Raw genomic sequence first — 26,212 nt, 5'->3', positions numbered from 1 at the left:
CATTTTATGTGAGGTAGTACAATTTTTATTCTAAGTAGACTATGAAAAATTAGTTATATATATTGTAAACTCTAGAGCAACTACTAAATCAAAAAGAAAATCCAAAGAGGTAATAGCCTAAAATCCAATAGATAATTTAAAATATTCAAATGATCCAAAAGAAGGAAGGAAAGGGAGAACAGAGATACAAGGAAATAGAGGAGCAAACAGAAAACATATAATAAAACGGTAGACCTAAATCCTACCATATCAATAATTACCTTAAATATTAATGGTCTCTAAACAGTCCAGGTAAAGGCAGAGATTGACAGGGTGGATAAAAAAAGGACCATATTTGGGACCAGCCCAGGGGCATAGTGGTTAACCTCAGCACACTCCACTTCTACGGCCTAGGTTCACGGGTTTGGATCCTGGGCACAGACCTACACCACTCATCAAGCCCTGCTGTGGTGGCATCCCACATACAAAATAGAGGAAGTTGGGCATGGATGTTAGCTCAGGACAATCCTCCTCAAGCAAAAAGAGGACGATTGGCAACATGTATTACCTCAGGGCCAGGCTTCCACCAAAAAAAAAAAAAAAAAAAGAGGATTATGTGCTGCCTATAAGAGACAGGCAAAATATACACAGATAGGTTGAAAGTAAATGGATGGAAAAAATATGCCATGCAAATGGTAAGAAGGCTGGAGTGGCTATTTTAATATCCAATCAAATAGACAAGGAGTATTACCAAAGATAAAAAGACATTCATGATGAGAAATGGAGTAATTTTTCAAGAAGGCATTTTAAATGTATATACACCTGATAACAGTACCTAGAAATACAGGAGTCCAAAATGGACAATTAAATGGAGAAATAGAAAACAAAATTATAGTAGGGGATTTTAACTCCCCTCTTTCAGCAATTGGTACTAGACACACAAAAATAAGAAAAGACATAGATCTGAACAATACTATCAACCAACTTAATTTGACATTTACAGAACACTATATCCACAAACTTCAGAATATACATTCTTTTCAAATATACGTGATACATTCACCAAGCTAGATCATATGCTGGGCCATAAAACAAGACTTAGTAAATTTTAAAAAAATCAAAATCATACACAATGTACTCTCTGACCAAAAGAGAATTTTTAAGAAATCAATTACAATAAAATATCAAGGAATAAAATATCTGGAAATTAAACAACACACTTCTAAATAAGATAGGTCAAAATGAAATCACATGAGAGGAGCCGGGCCAGTGGCGTAGTGGCTAAGTTTGCACATTCCACTTCAGTGGCCCAGGGTTTGGAGGTTCAGATCCCAGGCACGGACCTACACACTGCTCACCAAGCCATGCTGTAGCAGCATCCCACATACAATACAGAGGAAGACTGGCACAGATGTTACCTCAGGGCCAATCTTCCTCACCAAAAGAAAAAAGAAAAAAAGAAATCACATGAGAAAATAGAAAATATCTTAAACTGAATGACAAATACAACGTATCAAACTGGTGAGATGCAGATAAAGCAGTCCTTAGAAGGAAACTTAAGCTTTAAATTTACATAAGAAGAGAAATCAATGAAATGGAGATCCACCTTAAGAAAAAAGGAGCAAAGTAAACACAAAGCATATACAAGGAAAGAAATAACAAAGGTAGGAGAATAAAGCAATGAAAGAGAAGAAGATAAACAATACAGAAACTAACCAAGCCAAAAGTGTATTCTTTGAAAAGAACAACAAAATGGGCAAATCTGGCTAGACTTATCAAGAAAAAACAAATCACCAGTATCAGGAATGAAAAGGGGGTTATCACCACAGATCCTAAAGACACTAAAAAGATAATAAGAAAACTATAAACTTTATGGCAGCAAATTTGACAAAGCAGATAAAATAGACATTTCCTGAAAAATACAACTTAACCAATATTGATGCAAGAAGAAATAGAAAGTGAATAGCCCTCTATCTAAAATTTTCAATTTGTCATAAAAAATTTCCCAAAGAAAAAATTCTAATTCCAGACAGTTTCACTGGTGAATTCTATCAACATTTAAGGAAGAAATAAAATAAATCTTACAGAAACTTTTTCAAAACATAAAGAAGGCAGGATCACCACCCAACTTGTTATAAGTATATGTAATATCAAAAACTGACAAAGGGGGCTGGCCCCGTGGCCGAGTGGTTAAGTTCGCGCGCTCCGCTGCAGGCGGCCCAGTGTTTCGTTGGTTCGAATCCTGGGCGCGGACATGGCACTGCTCATCAGACCACGCTGAGGCAGCGTCCCACATGCCACAACTAGAAGGACCCACAACGAAGAATATACAACTATGTACGGGGGGCTTGGGGGAGAAAAAGGAAAAAATAAAATCTTAAAAAAAAAAAACAAAAACTGTTAAAAAAAAAAAACTGACAAAGACTTTACAAAAAAAAAAAATCTCTCGTGAATATGGATACAAAACTGCTTAACAAAATGTTAATAAATTGAATCCAGCGATATTTTAAAAGATTGGTTAATACACAATGAACAAAGTTTATCTCAAAAATACAAAGTTGATTTAACATTTGAAAATCAATGTAACCACCATATTAACAGAATAAGTGTGAAACCTATATAGTCATTTCAGTGTTGAAAAAGCATTTGATAAAAATTCAACATCCATTCATTTAAAAAAAACAAACACTCCCAACAAACTAGGAATAGCAGGAAATATCCTCAAGCTGATAAAGGACATCTTCGAAAAACCTATAGCTAATATCATACTTAATAGTGAAAGATTGAAATGTTTCCATCTGAGATCAAAATCAAGGCAAAAAAACGTACCCACTTTCACCACTTCTATTTATCATCATTATTCTGGAGGTCCTAGTCATTGAATAAGGCAAGAAAGACAAAAGATTAGAAAAGAAGTAAAATGTCCATGTTTGTAGATGATGTAACTGTTTACAGAGAAAATCCAAGGAATCTATCAAACTGCTAGAGCTAATAAATGAATTTAGCGAGTTCACAGGATGCAATTAATATACAAAAATCAACTTACTTTATACAAGCAGCAGACAATGGGAAATGAGGTTTAAAAAACAGTTGCATTCACAGTTGTTATATTTATATGCCAAAAAAAGTAAAATACCTAGAAATAAATCTAAAAAAGAGTTCTAAGATCTCAACACCCCCCCCAAAAAGCTTAAATTTAAAACAACCCAAATAAATTTTTAAAAAATAAACTATGTACATGGGTTGGAAGACTAATATTGTTAGGACATCAATTCTCCCCAAACTGATCTAGAGTCAATGCAATCCAAATCAAAATTTCAGCAAGCTTTCTTGTAGAAATCGACAAACTGACCCCAAAATGTAAGTGGAAATACAAACAACATGGAAAAAGCAAGCAATTTTTTAAGAAAAGAACAAAGTTGGAGGACTGACTTTCCTTGATTTCAAAACCTACTATAAAGTTATAGTAATCAAGATAATTTGGTATTGGCAAAAAAAAGACATCTAGAACAACAGGACAGTACAGACAGTTCAGAGATAGACGAACACTTTGTCAACTGATCTTTTATACAGGTGCTAAGACAATTCAATGAGGAGAGGAAATCTTTTCAACAGTAGTACTGGGTCAACTGGACATCCATGTGGGGAAAATTGAACACTGATCCTTATCTCACTACTCACAAAAATTAATTCAAAATGGATGATCGATTCAATAATATAAACTTCTAGGTGAAAATCTTGGTGAGCTTGGACTAGGCAAAGGTTTCTTAGAAAAAGTAGGAACTATAAAAGAAAAAAAATAAGTTTGTTTTATCAAAATCAAAAATTTTGCTCTTCAAAAGACACCATTAAGTCAAAAAGGCAAACCACAGGCTGACCAAGAGGGTATGAACAATACATTTATCAAAGATTTGTCTCCAGAATATACACATTTACGACTCAACAATATGAATTATATTGTAGCCATACAATGGACTACTACCCGGCAGTAAAAACGAACCATGGCTACATGCATCAACATGGATGAAGCTCAAAAGCCAGGCAAGAACAAGAGTGCACCCTGTATGATTCCACTTACGTAAACTTCTAGAAAATGCAACAGAAAGCAGATCAGTAGTTGACTGGGAATAGGGATAAAAGGAGCAAGGAATTACAAAGAGATGCAAGGAAACTTTTGGAGGTGATGGAAATGTTTATCTTGACTGTGGTGATGGTTTCATGGTGTATACACAATGCAGCACTAATCAAATCACGCTCAATATGGGCAGCGTAGTGTCTCCACTTATACTTCAACAAAGTTGAAGAAATATTCTTGTTAACAGGGAGCTTATCAAGGTAGAATCCTACACATGGCCCTATCAGTGTATGATCTCCCATATTTATGATCTTAAGACTATTAGAAATTTTTGAGTCCATTTAAGTTTCCTCAAGGAACGGGTAGGAGATAAGAATAGGGGAAGAAAGAAAAAGTCTGAACGATAGGGAGTCCTGAGTGGCGGGGACACTAGACTGAGAATGAGATCCGCTTTCTGACATTCAAGGTCATCAGACTTAGGGAGGTGATGAATGGGCTTTAGAGAGTTCTGTAAAAACTCAGTTATTGGGCCGGCCCGGTGGCACAGCAGTTAAGTGCGCACGTTCTGCTCCGGCGGCCCAGGGTTTGCTGGTTCAGATCCCGGTGCAGACATGGCACCGCTTGGCACCACTTGGCAAGCCATGCTGTGGTAGGCGTCCCACATATATAAACTAGAGGAAGATGGGCACGGATGTTAGCTCAGGGCCAGCCTTCCTCAGAAAAAAGAGGAGGATTGGCAGCAGTTAGCTCAGGGCTAATCTTCCTCAAAAAAAAAAAAAAAAACTCAGTTACCTGTGAATTTTTGTAGAAGCATACATTTGGGGGAAGAGGAGAAGGAACTTTGATGGTACGGTAATGGGCATAAAGAAGTCCATGCTCCCTAAACTTAAGAACTCCTTTACAATTATTCATTCAACTAATGGTCTTTGAGATTTCATTATGTGCTAGACATATGTCAGATGCTGGAGATGTTGAGCAGGACATTGGTTATCCTTGCCTTCATGAAGGGTCCAGTCTAATAGAGATAAACATTAAATTAAAAATTGCACACATATACGTATTTTAAAATTACAATTGTGATGTTGCAAGAGAGTAGTGCTGAAGAATCTAGTCTAGTCAGGGAAGGATCCCCTGGAGGTCAGTTAAGGAACACTTAAAGAGTGAATGGGGATATTGTCAAAGAAAGTGGGAACGGAAGGTTCCAGGCAGCATTTGTAAAGGACCAAATCTGGAAGGAGCCTGGTAGGTTGGTGGAACTGAGAGGCAGCCAGCAAGTTTGGGTCTGATGAGAAGACAACTGGCGGGAAGCTAGAGAGGTGAATGGAGGTCAGAGCATATGCAGTCCGATAGGCCATGTTAAGGCTCTGGTCTACACCCCAGAGCAGCTGCAAACTCCAGGAGAGTTTGCACCAATTTAAGATCAGAAGTCCTTTCCTCTGTGACCCAGAAGAGGATGTGGGCCATGCACTATCATGTTTAAGTAATAGAGATACCAATCCTGTGTTTCTGAGACCTGGTCTCCTCTGTTAATCAGGGTTTAATTTAGGGCTTCCAGAGTAATTGCTGCATTTGACATGAGTTCTGCCATGCAGTCAGAATGATGAGTAGTTCCCAAGCTTCCAGAGCCGTGTTAGAAATCCCAGGCTCTGGAGGGGCTGCTAAAGCTGGGGCCATGCCCGTGTCTCTGCCTTCTAAACCGTTAGAAACGCACTCTTGGGAAACGTGTAGCCAGGAAATAGCATTGAGGAAAGCGAGCTGTTTCTAGATTTTGTTCATATGTGCCAATCAGGTCAAGTTAATCATTTACACGTATGAATTCACTTAATCTCAACAAAAGATCATTTTGTTGTTCTTCAACAACCCTGTGAGGCAAATAAGGCAGGTTGATGATCCTCCCACTCTTCTTTCAAACGAGGAATCGGAGCCTCACAGGAAATGTGAGTGCAAGTGGGCATGGTGGGTATGAGCTGAGCTGGGCTCTGAGACCAGAGCTGGGTTCAGAAACTGGATCATTGCTTCCCAGGTAGGTGCCCTTGGGCAAGTTCATTCCACCTTCCAATTTAACAGGTAAAACATAGTATCCCCTTGTTTCTAAGGTTACTAATATATCTTTTCTTTTTTGTGTGTGTGAGGAAGATTGGCCCTGAGCTAACATCTGTATAGATCTTCCTCTATTTTGTATGTGGGACACTGCCACAGCGTGGCTTGATGAGTAGTGTGTAGGTGCATGCCCAGGATCCAAACCCACAAACCCAGGGCCTCCAAAGAGGCATGCAGGAACTTAACCACTACGCCAACAGGCCAGCCCTGCATATTCATTATTCTTTTTATGTGAACTTCTTGTGCATACACTGCACCTTTTTTGTTTGAGTTGTGGACCTTTTTCTGAATCATTTATGAGTCTGTACCTGTTTTAGGCAAGAAAACTAACAGATTACTGTAATTCCTCATTAAACTTCAGACTTTATAACTAAAAAAGTACTATGGTTAGCAAGATAAAAGTCTCAAAGAAAATAGGAGTTTAGATAAGGGATAATTGACTTTAAATATACATAAATAACAAATCGTCAAAATGTTTCAAGTTTGAGAAAACTGGCATAAGAGTATGGAAAACGGGCACTTTCATATACCATTGACATGACTGTAACCAGTGTGATCCTTTTGGAGGGAGGTCTGTCAGTGTCAGAATTGAAAATGTGTACAGTCATGCGTCACCTAACAATAGGGATGCGTTCTGAGAGATGCGTCATTAGGCAATTTCGTCACTGTGCGGACATCACAGTGTGCACTCACAACCCAGGTGGTACAGCCTGCCTCTCACCCAGGCTCTACGGTATAGCCTGTTGCTCCAGGCTACAAACCTGCACAGCACGTGACTGTGCTGAATCCTGTAGGTAACTGTAACACAGTGGTATTTCAGTATCCAAACATCTAAACATAGAAAAGGTACAGTAAAAATACAGTATAAAAGATAAAAAATGGCACATCTGTATAGGGCACTTCCCTGAATGGAGCTTGCAGGACTGGAAGTTGCTCTGGGTGAGTCAGTGAGTGAGTGTGAAGGCCCAGGCCATCACTGTGCACGACTGGAGACTTGATACACACTGTACACTTAGGCTACATTAAACTTATAAAACAATAGTTTGGTTTCTTCAATAGTAAATTAAACTGAGCTTACTGTAACTTTATAAACTTTTTAATTTTTTAAAACTTTTGACTCTGTTGTAATAACAGCTTAAAACACAAACACAGGGGCTGGCCCAGTGGCGCAGTGGTTAGTGTGCATGTTCCGCTTCGGGGGCCTGGGGTTCGCCAGTTCAGATCCCGGGTGTGGACATGGCACCACTTGGCAAGCCATGCTGTGGTGGGCGTCCCACGTATAAAGTGGAGGAAGATGGGCACGGATGTTAGCTCAGGGCCAATCTTCCTCAGCAAAAAGAGGATTGGCAACAGATGTTCACTCAGGGCTGATCTTTCTCAAAAAAAAAAAAAAAAGCCCACAAACACATTGTATAGCTTTACAAAAATATTTTCTTTCTTTATATCGTTAAAGTTTTTTTCTATTAAAATTTTTTTTTACTTTTTAAACTTTTCTGTTAAAAACTCAGACACAGGGGCTGGCCTCATGGCCTAGTGGTTAAGTTCAGTGCGTTCCATTTCGGTGGCCCGGGTTCAGTTCCCAGGTGTGAACCTACACCACTCATTGTAGCCATGCTGTGGCAGCAACCCACATACAAAATACAAGAAGACTGGCACATATGTTAGCTCAGGGCAAATCCTCTTCAAACAAAAAGAGGAAGATTGGCAACAGATGTTAGACCAGGGCCAATCTTCCTCAGCAAAAAAAAAACCACAAAACCTCAGACACAAACAAACACATTAGCCTAGGCCTAGCCAGGGTCAGACTCATCAATATTACTGTCTTTCACCTCCACATCTTCTCCCACTGGAAGGTCTTCAGGGGCAATAACACACATGGAGCTGTCACCTCCTACGATAACAATGCCTTCTTCTGGAACACCTTGTGAAGGACCTGCCGGAGGCTCTTCTTCAGGAGGTGTCACTCTTTTCAGAAATATGTCCGCAGTGGTTTGCTTGTTTTGCTTCTGTTTTTGATCACAGATTTGCCTGTAAGCAGACAAGGCACCATGAACATTCCTCTCTATTAATGAAAACCTTTCGGTGTTGGGGTCTAAGTTTTCAAACTTTTTATGGAGCTTGTTGGGGTCTGCAAAAGCTTCTGCTAAACCCTTCACTGTGAATTTTCCTGGGGGTTCTTCTTCTCCTCAGTTTCCTTTTCTCTTGCCTCTTCTTTGGCTCTGAATTCCTGTCCCAGTTCCAACAACTCCCCATTAGTCAGTTCCTCAGGAGCCACCTCTAGGAGCTCCTCAACGTCAGCTTCGTCCACACCCAGGTTCAAGTTGTCCACCGTCTCAGCCACAGCCTTGTTGATTTTTGCAACTTCCTCATCCTTCGCAAATCCTTTGAAGTCATGGGAGAACTTTTTGAGCGTCTCCTTCCAGATGCCATTCATACACTCCTTGGTGACATCACCTCAAGCCCAAGCAAGGTTCTTGATGCATAGATATTGTAATTCTTCCAGAATCGCATCAGTGTCTTCCTCAGTTGCAGCAATAACCTGGGCAAAGGTCCTCTTCAGGTAGTAGGCCTTAAAAACTACCATAACTCCTTTATCCATTGTTTGGATCAAAGAGAAACACCACTTTGATATTGGAATGAAGATCACCAATAAAAGAAAGATGTCCAGGAGCACTGTTCAACAATAAGAAAATTCTTTTTATGAAGATTAGCCCTGAGCTAACATCTGCCACCGATCCTCCTCTTTCTGCTGAGGAAGACTGGCCCTGAGCTAACATCCATGCCCATCTTCCTCTACTTTATATGTGGGACACCTACAACAGCATGGCTTGATAAGTGGTGCACAGGTCCACACCTGCGATCCAAACTGGGAAACCCTGGGCCGCTGAAGCAGAACGTGCGAAATTAACCACTGCGCCACCAGGCCGGCCCAACAATATGCAAATCCTTGAAAAGTACATTATTTTCTAAAAAGTTCTTCTTCATTTTGCCGGCATAGCAATTTAGGAGGACATCTTGGAAGTGGAGCTGGATCATCCATGACCTCTTATTGCTCCTGTGTAAACTGGCAGTGCGTGCTTATTGATATACTTGAAGGCCCTGGGGTTCTCTGTGCCAGCTCACAAAGGGTTTCAATGTGTAGCCTGGCACACTGCCCCCAAGCAAGACTGTTATCCTGCCCTTAAAAGCCTTGAAATCTGGCATTGACTTGGCCTCCTTATGGATGAAAATCCTTTCAGGCAGCCATTTCCAGAATAGGGACCTTTCATCCACATTGACTATTTGCTCTGGCAAGTATTTTCCCTCCACAGTCAGCTTATCTAGAGTTCCCAAAAATTCTGCAGCTGCCTTCGTATCAGCACTCGCAGACTCACACTCACTTTCACTTTACATAATGAGTAACAGTTCTGGAATCGTTTAAACCACCCAGAGCTAGCAGTAAATTCAACACTGCAGTAAGGTCTAGTCCTTTCTTTCAACATAGCCATAGCAGACAGACTTTTTGCTTTGGCCATGACCATCATGGCGCTGAGAGGAATATGCTACTGTGCCTGGTCTTCAATCCAGGTCATTAGAAGTTTCTCCATGTCTGATATAGGCCCTTCACGAATTTTTGTCAGTCTTACTGCCTTCAAGGAAGCAGATCCTTTGCCAGCTTCCATCACTTTGTTCTTGTTCTTCAAGATCTTAGCTATGGTGGGGGGGGACATGCCCAACTGGTGAGCAATAACTGCCACTGGTTTTCCACCTTCATAGTCCTTAATCACTTTTGATTTCGTTCCCAGGCCAACCACTCAATGTGGCCTCTTACTGGCAACATCAGCAGTGGATTTCGTGTGCCTAGGGGCCATGATGAACAGAACAACATGAGACTAAATCACGCACAAGAGAAAATGATGTAATCAAGAGACGTGGTAAACATGAGATGTAGGAAGCTGCTGCCGGCATAACACAGCATGCTGTTTCACAGCAACCTTTTTTTTTAAGTAGAAAGAGTATACTCTAATGATAAAAAGCATAGTAAATGCATAAGCCAGTAATACAGCCCTTTATTTTCATTATCAAGTATTATGTACTGTACATAAATGTATGTGCTATGCTTTTACACAACTGGCAGCACAGTGGGTTTTTACACCAGCAACACCACAAACACGAGTAATGCACTGCATTACATTATGAGCTGACCGGAATTTTTTAGCTCCATTATCATCTTATGGGACCACTGTCATATATGTGGTCCCTCATTGACCAAAATGTTGTGATGCAGCACATAACTGCATACCCTCTGACCTGATTATTTCAAGACTAGGAATTTACACCACTAAATTACTTGCCAAAGCATTTTATTTTATATAGAAAAATGTTTCCTGAAGTTCATAAGAGCAAATAAGAGAAAGACTCTAATCACAGTAGAGAACTGGACTGATTAATTATGGAACGTTCATAAAATAGAATACTTGTTCAAGTCAGTTGCGGTCTGCTAACTAGATCTATTACATGAAGGCACATTAGTTGGGGGAAAACAGCACAGAACAATGTATACCACTGTGTATACAAGACTGCTCACTAGAGGATAAATATGTAGATGTATGTGATATGGATATTTATATTCGCTTCTGAAAGAAAATACAAGAAACTGCTAACTGCAGACTGGAAGGTGAAAGGCCTTTTCTTCACATACTGTTTGCCTTGTCTAACCACGTACATACTACTTTTCACATTTTTAAGGTTAATAGGGTAGCTGTTTTCTTTATAAGTTTTGTTTGATAAATATCATTTAAAAATTGAATTTTAAAACCGTAAAGTTAAAAAAAATTGCTCTGGGGCTGGCCCTGTGGCCGAGTGGTTAAAGTTCCGTGCACTCCACTCTGGTGGTCCAGGTTCACAGCTTCAGATCCCGGGCACAGACCTACTCCACTAGTCAGCCATGCTGTTGCAGGATCCCACTTAGAGGAAGACTGGAACAGACATTAGCTCAGGGCTAATCTTCCTCAAGCAAAGAGAAAAAAAAAAAAGAGGAAGACTGGCGATTGGCAATGGATGTTGGTTCAGAGCGAATCTTCCTCACCAAAAACAAACAAAAGAATGACTCTCTACCTCATCTGCCTTCAGATTACATGAGGCAACATTTCCACCTTTTTTTTCAGAGAAGAAAGTACTGCAGTGAAAAATGGGGAAAGGCCAGCTCTACCTAGCACCTGCGAGGCCTAACCAGGATCCCTTCTCCATCACAGAACAGGTCAGTGACACAGACCTTCAAACACCCGCTTCCCTTTCTCTTGGTGCATCAAGTGGTATGAGAGTGCTCTTCCCCTCCCCCACCCTCCCTCCCTTTTTGGTACTGATTCTATGTGGATTACAAGTCACAATGATGAAGTGGTGTAAGCTGTTTCTTAAGTCATGTTATGGTCTCTGCACACAACCACCCCAAGGGGGAATGTTTTCAACCAGCTTCCTTCTTAGTTGGAAAGCACCAAAGGTGCTTTTTGGGCAAGAAGACTTGGCCAACGTGTTGTGATTTTTTAAAAAGAATCTCACATTCGAATGCTTGCTCTGCTGTAGCTGAACGGCGTATGTGTAAGCGTGGACCCTCTGCAGGGTCCCTGAGTCAAGTCCCAGCTGACACTGGTCAGGGAAAGGGGTGACTCCCGCGGAGAGGCTGTCTCTTGACCTCCCATGTTATGAAACCCCATACCCAAAAGAGCAAGAACACCTGGAGGCCTGGTTCAACACAATATTGTCATTTTTACTTTTATTCAACTATAAGCAAATAGCAGAACTGACACAACATTCAGCAACTCCAGACCGGCTTTCCTCAGACCAATGAAGAGTGAGCAATTTAACAGTCACGGACTTACGGATTTCTGACAACCTCTCGACCCAAACCTGCCACTCATCTGGGTGGCCGTGCCTTAACAGCAGGGCAACTCTCCCCATGGCTTTCCTAGTACCCCTCTTTAAAGGAGCCAGAGCAGGACAAGGGCACCTAGTAACTGGTCCATACATATACCATGTTGGGGCTTAGCGGACATGCCAGCCTCTGGCTGTCTTGTGGGAAACGGCCATGAAAACACGTCTCAGAAGATGCCATCATGCACAGTTCTGATCTCGGGCTCACAGGGCAGAGGCGAGGAGTCTTTTTTCTTAACTTCCCTTAAAGATTCTTTGATATTCTGCGCTATTACTAGGAGACCTTGTCTTTTTACCTCAAATTTTTCTTCTTTAAATTCTGGGTTGCTACTCTTATATTAACATTCTGATGACCTCATCATAGTACCAAAATATCCCCCAAAATGGAGTTCAAATTTGATCAACACATAAACTGCAGTGTGTAACCCTCTAGAATTACAAAGGATTATCGGAAGGAAGTCACCCGACACCACTATCTGATTGCTCAGGTCTCACCTGTGAGACTGGGAGCAGGGAAGAGGGGAAATCTACATGCAACACTGAGCTACAGAACACTGCTTGGGACCTGAGAGGTTCCCGTCTCCTAACTTTCCCCTACTTCCCAGACAGCTGCTCATAGAGCTTGGGCACATAGTCATCCCATTCGGCCTGGTAACATGTGCCAGCCACCGGGGACCCGAGCTTGTACTTTTTGCGGAAAGATGCCACCTTGAACTTGCCACGGTGGTCTCCAGATCTGTTGCTGAGAATGGGTTCATCACACTTCAGCGGCCCGCCCTGCTCGTAGACCAGCCAGACATAGCGATGAAGGCCTGGAGGGAGAGGCAGAAGGGAAGATGGACACACAGCTAGGTATCTGAGATGGAGAGGTCAACCATTTTCTAGAATGTACCAAGTTAGAGGGACCCAGACCACCCCATTTGCAAGAGGTACACTGAGGACCCAGGGAGGTAGAATGAGTCAGGTCACTCACCTGCTGAAAATGACCCAATGGCTCCTGCCATAATTGGCATAAAGTCCATACCCTACATTACGGACTCTAAGAACCTGCAGGATCTGGCCCCTGCCCATCCTCGACCGCCCTCTGGTCCTCATCCCTCCCACGCCAGGCTTCCAGCCCATCTCCACTCTCCTATCGCTAGTCATTTCCCACCACTCCCATCAGAATGCCCACTTCACTTCTGTTATAGTAACAGTGTCACCTAAAACTCTTACTTTCTAATTTAGTCCCTTCACTAGAATGAGAGCTCCATAAAGCTATGGTGTTTGTCTTATTGACCATTTTCACCCCAGAACTTCCTAGTGCCTGGTAAATAGGAGGTGCTAAAAAAATGTATGAGAAATGGACGAAGGACACAGCAAATCACTGACTGCGTGCTCGGCATGCCACAATCAAGCCTACAAAGGCTAAAGGAGAACATTATCTTTCTATCTCCAAACTCACGTCCTCAGAAGACCAGAGACCTGCTTTGAAAGCAAGGACCCAAACTCACTCTAATCAACTAAGTAGCAAAGAATGCTTTAAAACCAGCCAGCAAGCACCCTATCAACCAAGCAGCTTTCTACAAGCTCCAATTAAGTATTCGACATAAATAGGTACCATGTGCTGCTTTAAAAAGTTATTTTTAAAAAGTTATTTAAATAATTGTACACCCAAGTTCACTGCAGCATCATCTGTAGTAGCCAAGAGGTGGAAGCACTCCAATGTCCAGTGACGGATGAACGGATCAACAAAATGTGGTATATACATACAAGAGAATGGTATTCAGCTTTTAAAAAGAAAGCAATCCTGTCGCATGCTACAACATGGATGAATCTTGATATGGATCTACATGGATCTTACATGGATCTGCTGAAGCTTTCATATACTGCTGATTAGAGTGTAAAAATTTTCAGCCATTTTGGGAACTCTTAGGCGATTTCTATGACCCAATAATTCTACTCTTAAGGAATTTCCCAAGAGAAAGGGCAACACATGCCCACAAAATGACACGAATGTAAATAGCTGCTTTATTCATAATATCCAAACACTGGAAGAACCCAAAGGTCCATCAACAGAATGGCTACATAAACTGCGGGACATTCACACAGGGGAGTACCACCTGGCAATAAAAGGAATGAGCTACTGACACAAACAATAACGTGGATGAATCTCACAGACATTATCCTAAGTGAGAGACCACTCGCCAAAAACAAATGCACACTGCATGACACCGTTTATAAGATTATAAGCAGAGTGAAAGGAATCTATGGAGCTAGGAGTCAGAAAATGGTCAGCTCTGGGAAATTTAACTGAGAAGGTCACACAAGAATCTTCTGGGCTGATGGAAATATCCTACATCTTATTTTCAAAGGCGCTTACATGGTCACCTTCATTTATCAGCCAATATTCACTGCCTAAAACAACTACGAATCTGGGTGCTTCATTATATGTAAGTTATACCTTAGTAAAATACGGAAGAAAGTGAGCTAAGGTGCTGAGGCTTTTTTTGTTAATGAGAACGCAGCTCCTACTTGAGAGAACTGCTTTATTCTCATGTGTGTACTTCCCATAATTAAACTGCCTCATTTTATAACTGCCCTAGAGAACTTAACTGCTCCCAGAAAGATGTACCTTTACCTTCCTCTTATGAAGGCATGAGGGGCTTGAAGCTGTGAAGCTTCTAGGTCAACAGATACAACGTGAGTCCATGGCCGACACCCTTGCCAGGGACCTTTCTGTGCCTCTTCAGACTAACTCAGGGCTGGATAATATGTGCAAAAGCTAGTATGCTGCCGTGCTCCGCCTGCCACTACTTCCCTGTTCCAGCCGATGGAAACACCCTGTGCTGGTCGACAGGCAGTAACAGGGCACCTCCCACCACCAGCTCAGGCAGCGCCCACCCACCTCGGAGAGTTTCACGATAGTGCCCTCTCTCTATATATAACATATAATACACAACCTAACACAATACGTGTGTGGCTTTGATATAGTTCTTAACGTCTTCCAAATCTTTTCAAGCTAGATTTTCATGAGAAAGAGGGAGCTATAGAGAGATAAAGCCATTTTTTTACAATTAGTTTGGAAACTATGATCATTTCTGAGACCTCTCACGGGAACTAGAAGCTCAAAGATCCCACAGGGCAAAGGTCGAATACAGAAATCAGATGGTTTAATGGTGTTCAAGCTACATGTGGCCCCCTGGGAAACCGTTCCGAGCACTGCGACACTGCTGGCTGGTGTCTTCTCCCTGATTCCTCTGGCTTGTAAAGGCCGAGCGGCTAGGAGGCGACGCTCACAGAGGGCCCATTCTGACCAGAGGCAAGGTTCTGCCATCTGACACTACTGCAGGTCTGACTGTCGCTGGCAGGCAACAGCCTTGGAGGTGAACGGTGCTACCTGAACTCTCCGCTAGGGAAAGGGCTCTCACAAAGAGAGAAGAACAAAGCTCTAAAAAGCAGACTAAAATCTGCAGCACTTTAGGCCAATCCTAATGTGCCTCTAGGCCCCCCTCCCACCTCCCTCCAAAAGCAGCCTTTACTGACCTGTGCCCTTGGGAGGCCCGGAGCCCACATAATCAGAAAGGACTGTGCCACTGCTGATGTCATTGCCCTTCATGTTGACCACCAGAAAATGGTGCCATTCCCTATGAAGAGGGACAGAGGACCGTCAACACGTGGGAAAGCAGCATGTGCGGCCTCACGGCCAGCAATGGATATGAAGCATGCGCTCCGGGCCAGGATGCAGTGATGAACATGACAGCTCTGCTTTCTTGGCCAGTGCAAACCTCATGCATCTGCAGAAGAGAGGACCCCACACCCGCCCCTCCCTCCCTCTGAGGTTCTCTAGGGCAAGGGTGTGCAAACTTTTTCTGGAAAGGGCCAGACCATAAATGTTTTAGGCTTTGCAGTTCATACTGTCTCTTTCACAACTACTCAATTCGGGGGCTGTAGCGTGAAAGCAGCCACAGAAAGGCGTAAATAAGGTAACATGACTGTGTTTCAATGAAACTTTATTTATGGACGCTGAAATTTGAATTTCACATAATTTTCACACATCACAAAGTATTATTCTTCTTTCAATTTTTTCCCAATCATTAAAAACGTAACAACCATTCTTAGTTCACGGGGCTGTACAAAAACAGGCCTCAGGCAGACCTGGCGCCGGGCCATAGTTTCCAGACTCCTGCTCTAGGGAGTGAAGGGGAGCAAAGTGCACACGCCGGCTTGAGCACAAATGGGAACATCCCAAACCGGGTCAAGTTCTCTGAGCACAGAATGTCCAGAGAGGGGCTCACACAGTGCGAGAAGTTTCCGGTCACATCTAAATGACCCTCTGTTCCCCACCTTCCCCCAACTCGCCTGTATTTGGGGTCCTTCCGGCTGGGCGCATCTGGGTCTGTCAGGACCAAGGTGTAGAGTTTACCTGGATCGAGGCCATCCCATGCAATGCTTGTGGGCCGGTTCTTAACCTGTAGGAAGGAGCCAGTTTGGAGTTAAAAAGTCAGAAACGCTGAAGAAACTCACTCTTCCTTTGACCTCAGGCTCCTCAAAGGTAAAACAGTAATTATCACTTAAAGCTACAGTGTGTTGACTCTACTCAGAGCCAGGAGCTGAAGTTTAGTAGCCGGTATTTATTTTAGTCCCAACAACACTGTAAGGCTGGTATCCCGGCAAGTTATTAACAGAAAGAGGTGGTGTGAGGATTTCAACACTGGTACTGAGTCTTCTCAACTACAACCTCACACTGTCTGGAATGACAGGGTCTCCAGATTTGCTACCAGGAGGCCACCTGGGGCCTGCTCAACCAGAATGGGAATTAACTGGACATCTAACAGTGCACAGATAAGAGAGCCCAGGTGGCCAGGCATGGACAGTGAGTCTGGGAAAAGGAAGGCTGAGAGATGGCACTCTACTATTGTAGTGCACCCTCATTCGCAGTTTTGCTTTCCTCGGTGTCAGTTACCCGTGGTTAACTGCGGTCTGAAAATATTAAATGGAAAATTCCAGAAATAAATAATTCATTAAGTGCGCCCTTCCGAGCAGCGTGATGAAATCTTGTGCCATCCCGCTCCCCCAGCTGGGGACATGAATCATTCCTTTGTCCGGCGGACCCACGCTGTATCCGCCACCTGCCCCTTAGTTAGGATACAAACACACATAGAGGGTTCCGCGCCATCCGTGTCAAGCATCCATCTGGGAACATGGAACACAGTATTCCCTGCAGATAAGGGGGACTGCTGTATATTCAAACATCCAAAATAAAAAACCATAAACCGTGGGGGCAGTTTATTCACCCCGCTGCCCCTGAGCCCCATGACCAACAACTCGCACGGTGTCGGCCTCTCGTTTCTCCACTCCGAGCAGCCGGGAGGTGGTCGCCCCTCAGGCATGCGCGTCAGAGGCCAAACCGCTGCCCTCGAACCTTCGAGCTACGGAACGCGCTTAACCTTTGGATGGCTTCCCTCTTTTGATCGCCAAAACAAGGGAGGAATCGCCGAGCACTGCTGATTGCCCGTTACATAACGCGCGTCCCATGCCCTCGGGTGGGGCTTTAGCTCCCCAAACTGAGGCCTAAAAGCCAGACACACGAAGGGAGGCTCCGGGGCCGTGGGGCGCCCTTGAAGTCCCGGGGTAAATTTCCCCCGCAGGCCGAGCCCCGCCCACCACGTGCCGGTCTCCGGGGCTCGGCTTGACCTCAGGCCCGGGGCGTGGGCACCGCGACCCCCTTCCCTCTGTGGGTCGGGCGCACCGAGCCGGAACGTGCTGCTCCGGCCGCCAAGCCCCGCCCCGCAGGCCTCCCAACCTCGGGCAGCCGCCGCCCTTCGCTCCCCCGCCGCCCTCGGTACCTGGGTGGGCGTCAGCACTTTGCCGAGCTCGTCGATCTCTGCCCCGGCGTATCTGACCTGCAGCGGGTGCTGCGGCTGCTCGTCCACTTCCTGCAGGCTCAAGGGCCCGGACCACTTGCCGAGGTCCACCGGCATGGCGGGGTCGAGGGCGGCGAACGGCCGGGAGAGCAGACGGAGGCCAGAAGGAAGACCGCAGCACCGATGCCGAGCACTGCTAACTGGCCCTAGGCGCGTGAGCCCCGCAGGCAACAGCGCACGCGCGCGAGCCCCGCCCCGCCCCGCTCCTCCAATCACCACGCGGCAGGCAGCGCTCCTCCGATTGGTCAGCTCGCACTGCCGGGTGGCTTGGCCTTTCTGCTGGCGCAGGCGATCTGCTCCCTGTCGTTGCCGAGGTCCCTGGATGTGTGGCTGGGCGTGCAAGACCGCTGTTTCAAGAAATGCAGTTGCGCTTTTGATTTTTTTAAACCTTTTTACATAAGTACTTGCTCGACTTCCTAAATTCACAAATGTTAAGGCCTTCTGTTCTGTTGCGCTATTTAAAACAAGCGTGATTGCCCGCGCCTCCCTGTAGTTTCGCGCATGCTCACTAGTTTTGGTAGCTGGCCTGGTTAGAGGGCGTGAGCGAACTTATGAGCAGTTTTCTCAACGGACAAATATATTTGCAAATATACGTGATCCCCTTCGTCCTACTTGGTCGAAGCAAGATTCCTGGGAAATTTTTTTTTGAGAGGTGATTTTTTTTAAACCATAACTTATTCCTAGTTTGCTGACACACTTGCCTCTGCTGTGCCACTGGCTCTGCCTCTACCAAAACTCCTCTCCCTGTGGCCACCAAGTGCTTTCTTTTTGCTAAATATAAGGGCACTATTTATAGTCCTTACCTGACTTGACCTTAGGACAGCCTTTGACACTGATAACTACCCCCAGGGAGTAAAAAGTTCTTGTTTTTATTTCTTGGTAGGAAGTAATATAAGTTCATTGCAGAAAATTCAGAGAAAAAACCCAAAGAAGTAAATAAAAATCGTTTCTATTCCACTACTTGGATATAAACATTGGTAACAATTTGGAGTAAATCTTTCCAATCTTAAAACTATGAGTATAGATAATTTTGTTCCATTTATTCACAACAAAATTAAACTCTACAATTAGACAACCTCCATATCAAAAATCGATCATTATTTTAATGGCTTATTCTACTCCACAATTTATTGAACAAACCTCTTGATGTTGGACATTTAGACTGTTTTGTTGTCTTTCCTTTTACAAATATCACTGAAATGAACATCCTTATGTATAGATATCAAAAGACTTGGTGGATAGTTTTAGGAAAATTTTATTATACATGGGCTTGCTAGGTCAAAGCATGTGTACTTTAAAGGGACGAATCACAGGCAGTGGATGGATCACGACTTCAGCAACTAAGCACTGATAGGATTCTTGGTTTTTCCATGATTTGTTCTATATAAATGCATTTTGAGAAGCTTGAAAGCAAAAGGAGAAACAGTCCCTGCCCTCATGGAGTATAGCAGTGGAGACAGACATTAAACGACATTCATAAATGTAAAATTACAAACTGTGATAAGTGCCAGGGAGAGAAGACAGCCCCAGGTTGAGCATGAATAGGTTCTGCAGCTAATTGCTTGTGTGACCTCGGAAAAGCCACCTGCAGGCTCAGGGCCAGGATGATGCTGTGAGAAGGTAAGTGATGACTGTAAATCCTCTTGGGGAAGATGCAAAGAAATTCCAGATACTTCTGCTCTTGGCTACCATTCTTGCCCCCTCTCTACAACAAGCAGATGGTCACCAGACCTATAAATTCTACCTCCGTAAAGCCCCACCATGGGTCCGCTTCTTCCCCCCATCATAGCAACCCTGGTGTCACTCTCCTGGCCCACTGCCTCAACTCTTCCTCCCTTCTAGCCCATCCTCCTGGTTATGTTCATCTTTCTCAGATGTAAATCAGTTCAATCCACACCTCATCCCCCTTTCCCTAAAGCCCTCTGTGGCCCCTTATTGCCTCAGGATGAAGTCTAGACTCTTAATAGGCCCCTGTAGACTTGTCCCACCTCCCTGGCTCTCCCTCCTTGTGTTCTTCTCTCGAAATACTCTGAATTTGTTTCAGTTCCATCTTGACTCTCTACCTCTGGGCCTTTGCTTGTGCTGTTCCCTCCTCCTGGAACACTTTTCCCTCATTACTCTTCACACACACACACGCACACACTGTACTCTTGTCCCGGCTCACCTTTACTCGTCTTAAACATCACTTCCACCTTCTCCTACCCATCAGGACTGGGGGAAATGCCCTGATCTCTGCATCCACACCCATTCTGTCCTTTCTCTTTCCCAACAGTCAGAGCATTTAGGATTACTAGTTTGTCATCTGAAGCACAGCACCAGCCACTGGAGTATAACCTCCATGAGGATTATCTCACTGGTCATATCCCCAGCACTTAAAATAGTGCCTCAGACACTTGGTACGTAATATGATCGTTATCATTATTATTACAAGAAAATAAGTGAATTAAAAAAAAAAACTATCTGGTCTGGCTGTGGTTCAGATCACTAAATACTTCTGATAAAATATCACATTCAGAAAAGGCCATTTCACCTGTAAACCTGATATCAACAGTATCTCTTTAATTAGGAGCCATTGGAGAAATCAAAGCACCTTTCCTCTCGCTGTTTATATTAAACAGCTCTCATTCAATGCTCGTGAGATAGAAAACAGATGCCATCCCACAAGCTATGTGTTAAAAAGAAAAACACAACTATTTGGTTTGAAAAGATGGTTGCACCTTCATAGATAATGCTCAGAAAGAGGTTTTTTTTTAACTTGCTTTAAGCTATTCTCTGGGCCTAAGCACAGATGCTCATTGGAAATTTCAGATATGGGAAGGACTTTATGGCGTGCCTACTGGGTGCAAAATGCTGAATGTGCTTTAGCTCCCTCCACGTCCTGGGATAGAGTGTTATTCTCCTTGCTTTATAGATAAGGTAACGGAGGCTGCTAGAGTGATTGGGAGTGACCCCTGGATCTGCCGATGCCTTTCTCACCCAATCAAAATTGAGGTGAGTTTATTATGAGCCATAGTGAGGAGTATAACCTGGAAAGGTCTTAGAAGTTATTCTGGAGAAGCATGGGTTTCGGTACAGTCTTATATCTTTTTTAGAACAAAGAACATATGTTGAACACACCCAGGATACATTTTCATCAAAATTTCAATGAGGTATGCAGTTGCAAATTAGCAGGTCAATATCACCGTGTTGTCAGGAAAGGGACTAATCTGGGCATTACCAATAGAGCGTTACCAACAGGGCATAGGAGGGGAAGTATGCCTTCTTATCTTAAGAGAGTGCACTTTTTACTTTAATGGTTAAGCACATGTATGATGTATATTTGATAGGCCATAAGTCAGGCCTTTTAGTTCAAGCTGAATCAGTTTTGAACTCAAATAGTTATCCCATATACCTCAATATGTGAAAATCACTTATTTTACCCTTTTGATCAATAATCTTTCAATAGAAAGCATTGCTGATCAAAATATTGTCTCTCAGTGCCAGGGTGGTTGCTGCCCGCCCTGGGTCCATCATGTCCCTTGGTGCTAGGCTTTTATATCATTGATTTGCCCAGTTATCCATGTTGGGGGGAAACAGTCAGATATAGGGGACAAGCAGAGAGGTATATACTAATAGGGGAAGTGTTTCATAGGCTATGTAACTTGTCAGTTATTTTTAGATTATCGCACAAACATTGTACATGTGCTTTTACATGACTTCCTATAGTTGCATTGTTTATAGCGATTATAGAATAGGTAATCCATACTTGAAACGATTAGCTTAAAAATGAACTCTTAGGCATAGCCTTAAGAAAAGAGGATTCGTCCAGGGTTGTAAGCTCCATCAACCATCTCAAGTCACTGAGCAATCATTACTCTAGCTTGCATACCAGTCATACAACACTGAGAAAACAGAAATTAGTTTGAATATTATGACTAATACAAGAATTCCAAGGAGTAATAGAAAAAGGAATTGCAATCCAGGTCACAAATGGAAGCCAGTACCAGAAGGGAGCCAACGAAACAAATCAAAACCAAGTACAGGATCGCTTAAGGTATTCACCTGTTTTTTTCTTTTCATGTGCTTTAGCAGAGATGATACACTGGAGGGCTTGTTGGGTATAAAAACACAGCATTCAGGTTGAATGATATATATATGTACCGCCTTGGGGTGCTGTAAGAATATCTAAGGCCATTCTATTTTGAAGGACAGCCTTTCTTATTAAAGACATTTAAGTATCTAATGAGGCGATTCCTGCTTGAGTACTGTTAAGGGCTTCTATATGTGATATGACATCCTCTAGCCCCAAAGGAGGAACAGCTATAGCTAGGTGTTCGGTGGTCATACGAGTGGAACACTGAACGAGCCCATCTGGCCTTACAGAGAGGGAGATTGGCAACAAGTGTTAGCTCAGTGTGAATCCTTCCCTGCATCCAAGGGAAACTCAGGGTGCAGTGTTTTAGCCATCCAGGCAGTAGCCGAGAACAGAGATTTATTCCACATAACCACTGAGTTCCATTAGGAGTCACTCGGTAAGTGCCTGGCCTTTAGGACCAGTCTGTTCCAAATCAGTCACTTTCTTCAAGGATGATAGTATTTTGAAACCTTAAATGGAACAATTATAAAATAGGTATACAGCTTAAGCATAACAAAGATTTAAATGCGAGATACAAGGTTGAGAATACAGGCCTGGTCCGGAGTCTTGGGACAGCTGTCTACAACAGTCTTGGGACAGCTGTCTACAACAGATGCCATCTTCTCACCCTGGTTAGGAGACACTCGCCTTGCTGAGTTAAAGTTGGCTATCAGAAATAGGAACTGAAACTGACTCAAGTGGAGAGGCCTTTTTTAAATGAGCAATGTGAATCCATGAATCTATGCCTTTTGATTCTGCAGCACATGAATTGGTTAAACGTACCTGGTCCTTAGTACTTTAGGACAAATTTATCTTTCTTTACCCAACAAATAAAAATACTTCCAATCCTTATACTTTCTTTACTGGAAACATGTTTTACTTTCCTTGTATACAGAGCTGTTTTCCTTATTAATTTTAGTAGCTTTAATTAATATATTAATTAGAATTTTTAACCCTTACAGACCCTAGCAAAAACTAAAAAGTAATCAACTATGAACTCTCTTTTATATCAGCATCCTAAACACTTTTCATAATTTCTCGAAACATGCTACTTCATAGTAATAAAACACAAGATGTGTTTACTAATAGACTCAAACACTTCAGTTTCTCTGTAATAAGAAGCCAAAAGTAGTTAAACTTAGATATGTTTAGCAATAATATTTCAGTATTTTATCTTATTTGAAAATGACCTAGATTTCTATCGTTTAACCTAATTTAATAAAACTCTAAAGGTTTCAAGTCACCAAAAGGTTTTGAAATTCTTTTAAATATACATGCCATAACACATAATTTTAAAAAGTTCACCAACACTTTCTTTTTTACATCTATTTAGTTTACTCCTTCTCAATAATTATTTTTAGGTTGCCTACAAAACTTCTTGAGACATTAGACAGAATTATCCATCATTTTAAGTTATTATTTTTGTTAATTTGTTTTGTAATAGAGGTAACAGCAAATTATTTGACCAATAAACATAGAATAAAGGCTGCATATCTGCATCACATCCAGTGCTGGTAACACTGAGCACATGCCTATTTTAATCAAACCAACAAACTCAAACAAATTTTCATTTACCAAAGATGAATTTATCTCATGTTAACCTGAAAGACATTTCTATTACATTTAGAATTTATGCAAGTGCTTCCTTTAAGTCAATCGAATAGAGCTCTTTAGAAATTATACCATCTTGGGGCTGGCCCACTGGCGCAGTGGTTAAGTGCACACGTTCTGCTTCAGCGGCCCACAGTTCACCAGTTTGGATCTCAGGTGCAGACATGGCACTGCTTGGCAAGCCATGCTGTGGTAGGTGTCCCACATATAAAGTAGAGGAAGATGGGCACACATGTTCACTCAGGGCCAGTCTTCATCAGCAAAAAGAGGAGGACTGGCAGCAGATGTTAGTTCAGGGCTAATCTTCATCAACAACAAAAGAAATTATACCATCTGGAGGTAAAAATATCATGCGCATATAACATACATATAGACACATACACGGTCTCCACACCTATTGCTTGAAAATTACTGCCATGAATCAGGTCCAATAATATACTAGTTATGAATGCAAATTTTGTTTTAAGCCTTTTTACTAATATTTGTAGAGAAGACACTCAAGATGTTAGATTTTGGGCGAGGCTGCCCTTATGGCCATTTTTCTGGCCTTTTCCCTTTCTTTTTTTCAGTTTTAGGATTTGGTGATGAGCTAGATAACACTTCCGAGAGAGAGAGAGAGAGAGAGAGAGAGAGAGAGAGAGAGAGAGAGACAGAGAGAGAGAGAGAGACAGAGAGAGAGACAGAGAGAGAGAGAGAGAGGAGGCCAAAATCCTTTTGGAGATAAAGGAACCGGGTGGAATCTGAACTGCCTCTAGGACTGCTTTTCTAGTCTTAACAAGGGTGTGTAAATTGAGGACAGATCTTCTATCTGTCCACACACATCACCCTAATCAGCTTTTTCCCTCTGAGTGCTTAGTTTTATTTTAACTTAGGGAAAAAGGCCTGGAAAGAAAATTCCTATCAGACTCTGAATATCGGCTTCCAGTTTGGCCACATTTCTGATCCTAAGTTGCTACATCCTTTTGGATACCTTGTCAGGTTTCAGCCAGGATAAACAGTAACTACCTGGTAGCACTGAACTGTTCCAGAAATCTTTAGCATAGCAGTTTCCCAGAAAATCTCTCCATTTCGTTAACTCGGAGAGTAGATTATGGAGGTGTCTGTAAAGTCATGGCCTAATATATTCCTTTAAGTACTATTTATAAGTTAATTTTCTATTTGCTTTTTGCAACAAAACTTTCAGTAAGATTATTTCGGGATGTTGAAGGTTTTGCTTTTTAAGTGCACTTTTTAAATGATCTTATCTAATCAGAATGTTCCTTCTAATGGCCAATGTAATTCCCCTGAGGCTCTCAGCAGCTCGGTAGAACCCTTAGCAGCTAATGGAGTGCAACCCACATTTCTCTTTGACTATCTCTGACCACAAAATGGGGTGCAACTACATTTTGTCTAACCATATTTCACAATCTCTAACATGACGATTATTGTTATTTTTTTTAAGATTTTATTTTTTAATTTTTTTCCTTTTTTCTCCCCAAAGCCCCCCAGCACATAGTTGTATATTCTTCGTCGTGGGTCCTTCTAGTTGTGGCATGTGGGACACTGCCTCAGCATGGTTTGATGAGCAGTGCCATGTCCATGCCCAGGATTCGAACCAACGAAACACTGGGCCACCTGCAGCGGAGTGCGCGAACTTAACCGTTCGGCCACGGGGCCAGCCCCTAACATGACAATTATTATGCCAAGCCCTCAGGACATGAAACAAGCTTAGTAAGATCTTTTTCGCTGTACTTTGTAAATATTTACAGTTTCCAGAACCTTTAGTTTGAGCAATTGTGCTAAAAGCTGGCAAGCTAAACTCTAAAAATTTCTGTTACCGCACTCTTAAAAAGGAGCCCCACAGTGGCCACTGTAATTTCAAATTATCCCGGGTCATCTTGCCAGCCATTAACAGCTATCCTTATTTCATTAAGCACTTGCAAGTCATAGCATGAAGCCAACCGGAGTTCGGAGGTGAGCCTGCCCAATCGGGAATGGTTGGCTTTTAGAATCTCAATTTCCTGCTTTCCTTTTAGTTTTGTTTTGCTTTAAAGTCTGAAAAATCCCTAGGGACAGTGTAGTGGGTCAGAAGTGTACTGCTTCTGAGTGTTACTCCCTAAAGGAATGTCATAAAAACTCTCTTAAGTGCCTCAGTTTCTCCTGCTGGAAGCCTAAAACCACCGTGGAGGCTCAGAGCTCGGGTGACCAACCCTTCATGAGCTTCCCAGATGAGCCTGTAATTAATGAACATGAATGACAGTGGAGGTCCCTATGGGACTGCTACACCTCATGAGGCCTTCAATCCTCCAATGTTCCCGCTAAAGTCCTCAGTCACCTAAGAATGCCTTTTGGCCAGGAGGAGCAATGTACCTTTTCTTCAGAGCTGAACACATTCAGTCTCATTTCTCTATTAAACAGTTTGTTCACACTTTATAAATGCAATTCTTTCCAGTTTAGAGTCAAGTTAAAAATGTCAGCCTGCCCCATTCACTCCAAAGCTCCCTCTAGGCCCCCTGGCCTAGGAATTCCCCCTAGGTT

At 42.7% G+C, this 26,212-nt stretch overlaps 1 protein-coding gene across 1 annotated transcript; it reads right to left on the bottom strand.

Moving 5' to 3' along the window:
- Positions 1–11,879: 11,879 nt before the first annotated feature.
- PEBP1 (phosphatidylethanolamine binding protein 1) lies at positions 11,880–18,709 on the bottom strand. The gene is made up of 4 exons (XM_014854723.2): positions 17,893–18,709; positions 16,406–16,515; positions 15,590–15,690; positions 11,880–12,876 (listed from the first exon to the last, which is right to left on the bottom strand). The coding sequence occupies exons 1-4, from the start codon at positions 18,025–18,027 to the stop codon at positions 12,659–12,661; spliced, it is 564 nt and encodes a 187-aa protein (XP_014710209.1). The 5' UTR covers positions 18,028–18,709; the 3' UTR covers positions 11,880–12,658.
- Positions 18,710–26,212: the final 7,503 nt, after the last annotated feature.

This window comes from Equus asinus, chromosome 8 (genome assembly GCF_041296235.1).
Source record: "Equus asinus isolate D_3611 breed Donkey chromosome 8, EquAss-T2T_v2, whole genome shotgun sequence".
In the NCBI taxonomy this organism is placed as follows: Eukaryota; Metazoa; Chordata; class Mammalia; order Perissodactyla; family Equidae; genus Equus; species Equus asinus.
This window is presented reverse-complemented; position numbering and strand designations above follow the sequence as displayed.

Excerpts from the sequence above, each read along its gene's own strand:
- PEBP1 (XM_014854723.2), bottom strand. The coding sequence starts at position 18,027 with ATGCCGGTGGACCTCGGCAAGTGGTCCGGGCCCTTGAGCCTGCAGGAA. Across the intron at positions 16,516-17,892 it reads AAGTGCTGACGCCCACCCAG|GTTAAGAACCGGCCCACAAG; the intron begins GTACCGAGGGCG and ends TCCTTCCTACAG. Across the intron at positions 12,877-15,589 it reads CGGGCCTCCCAAGGGCACAG|GCCTTCATCGCTATGTCTGG; the intron begins GTCAGTAAAGGC and ends CTCTCCCTCCAG.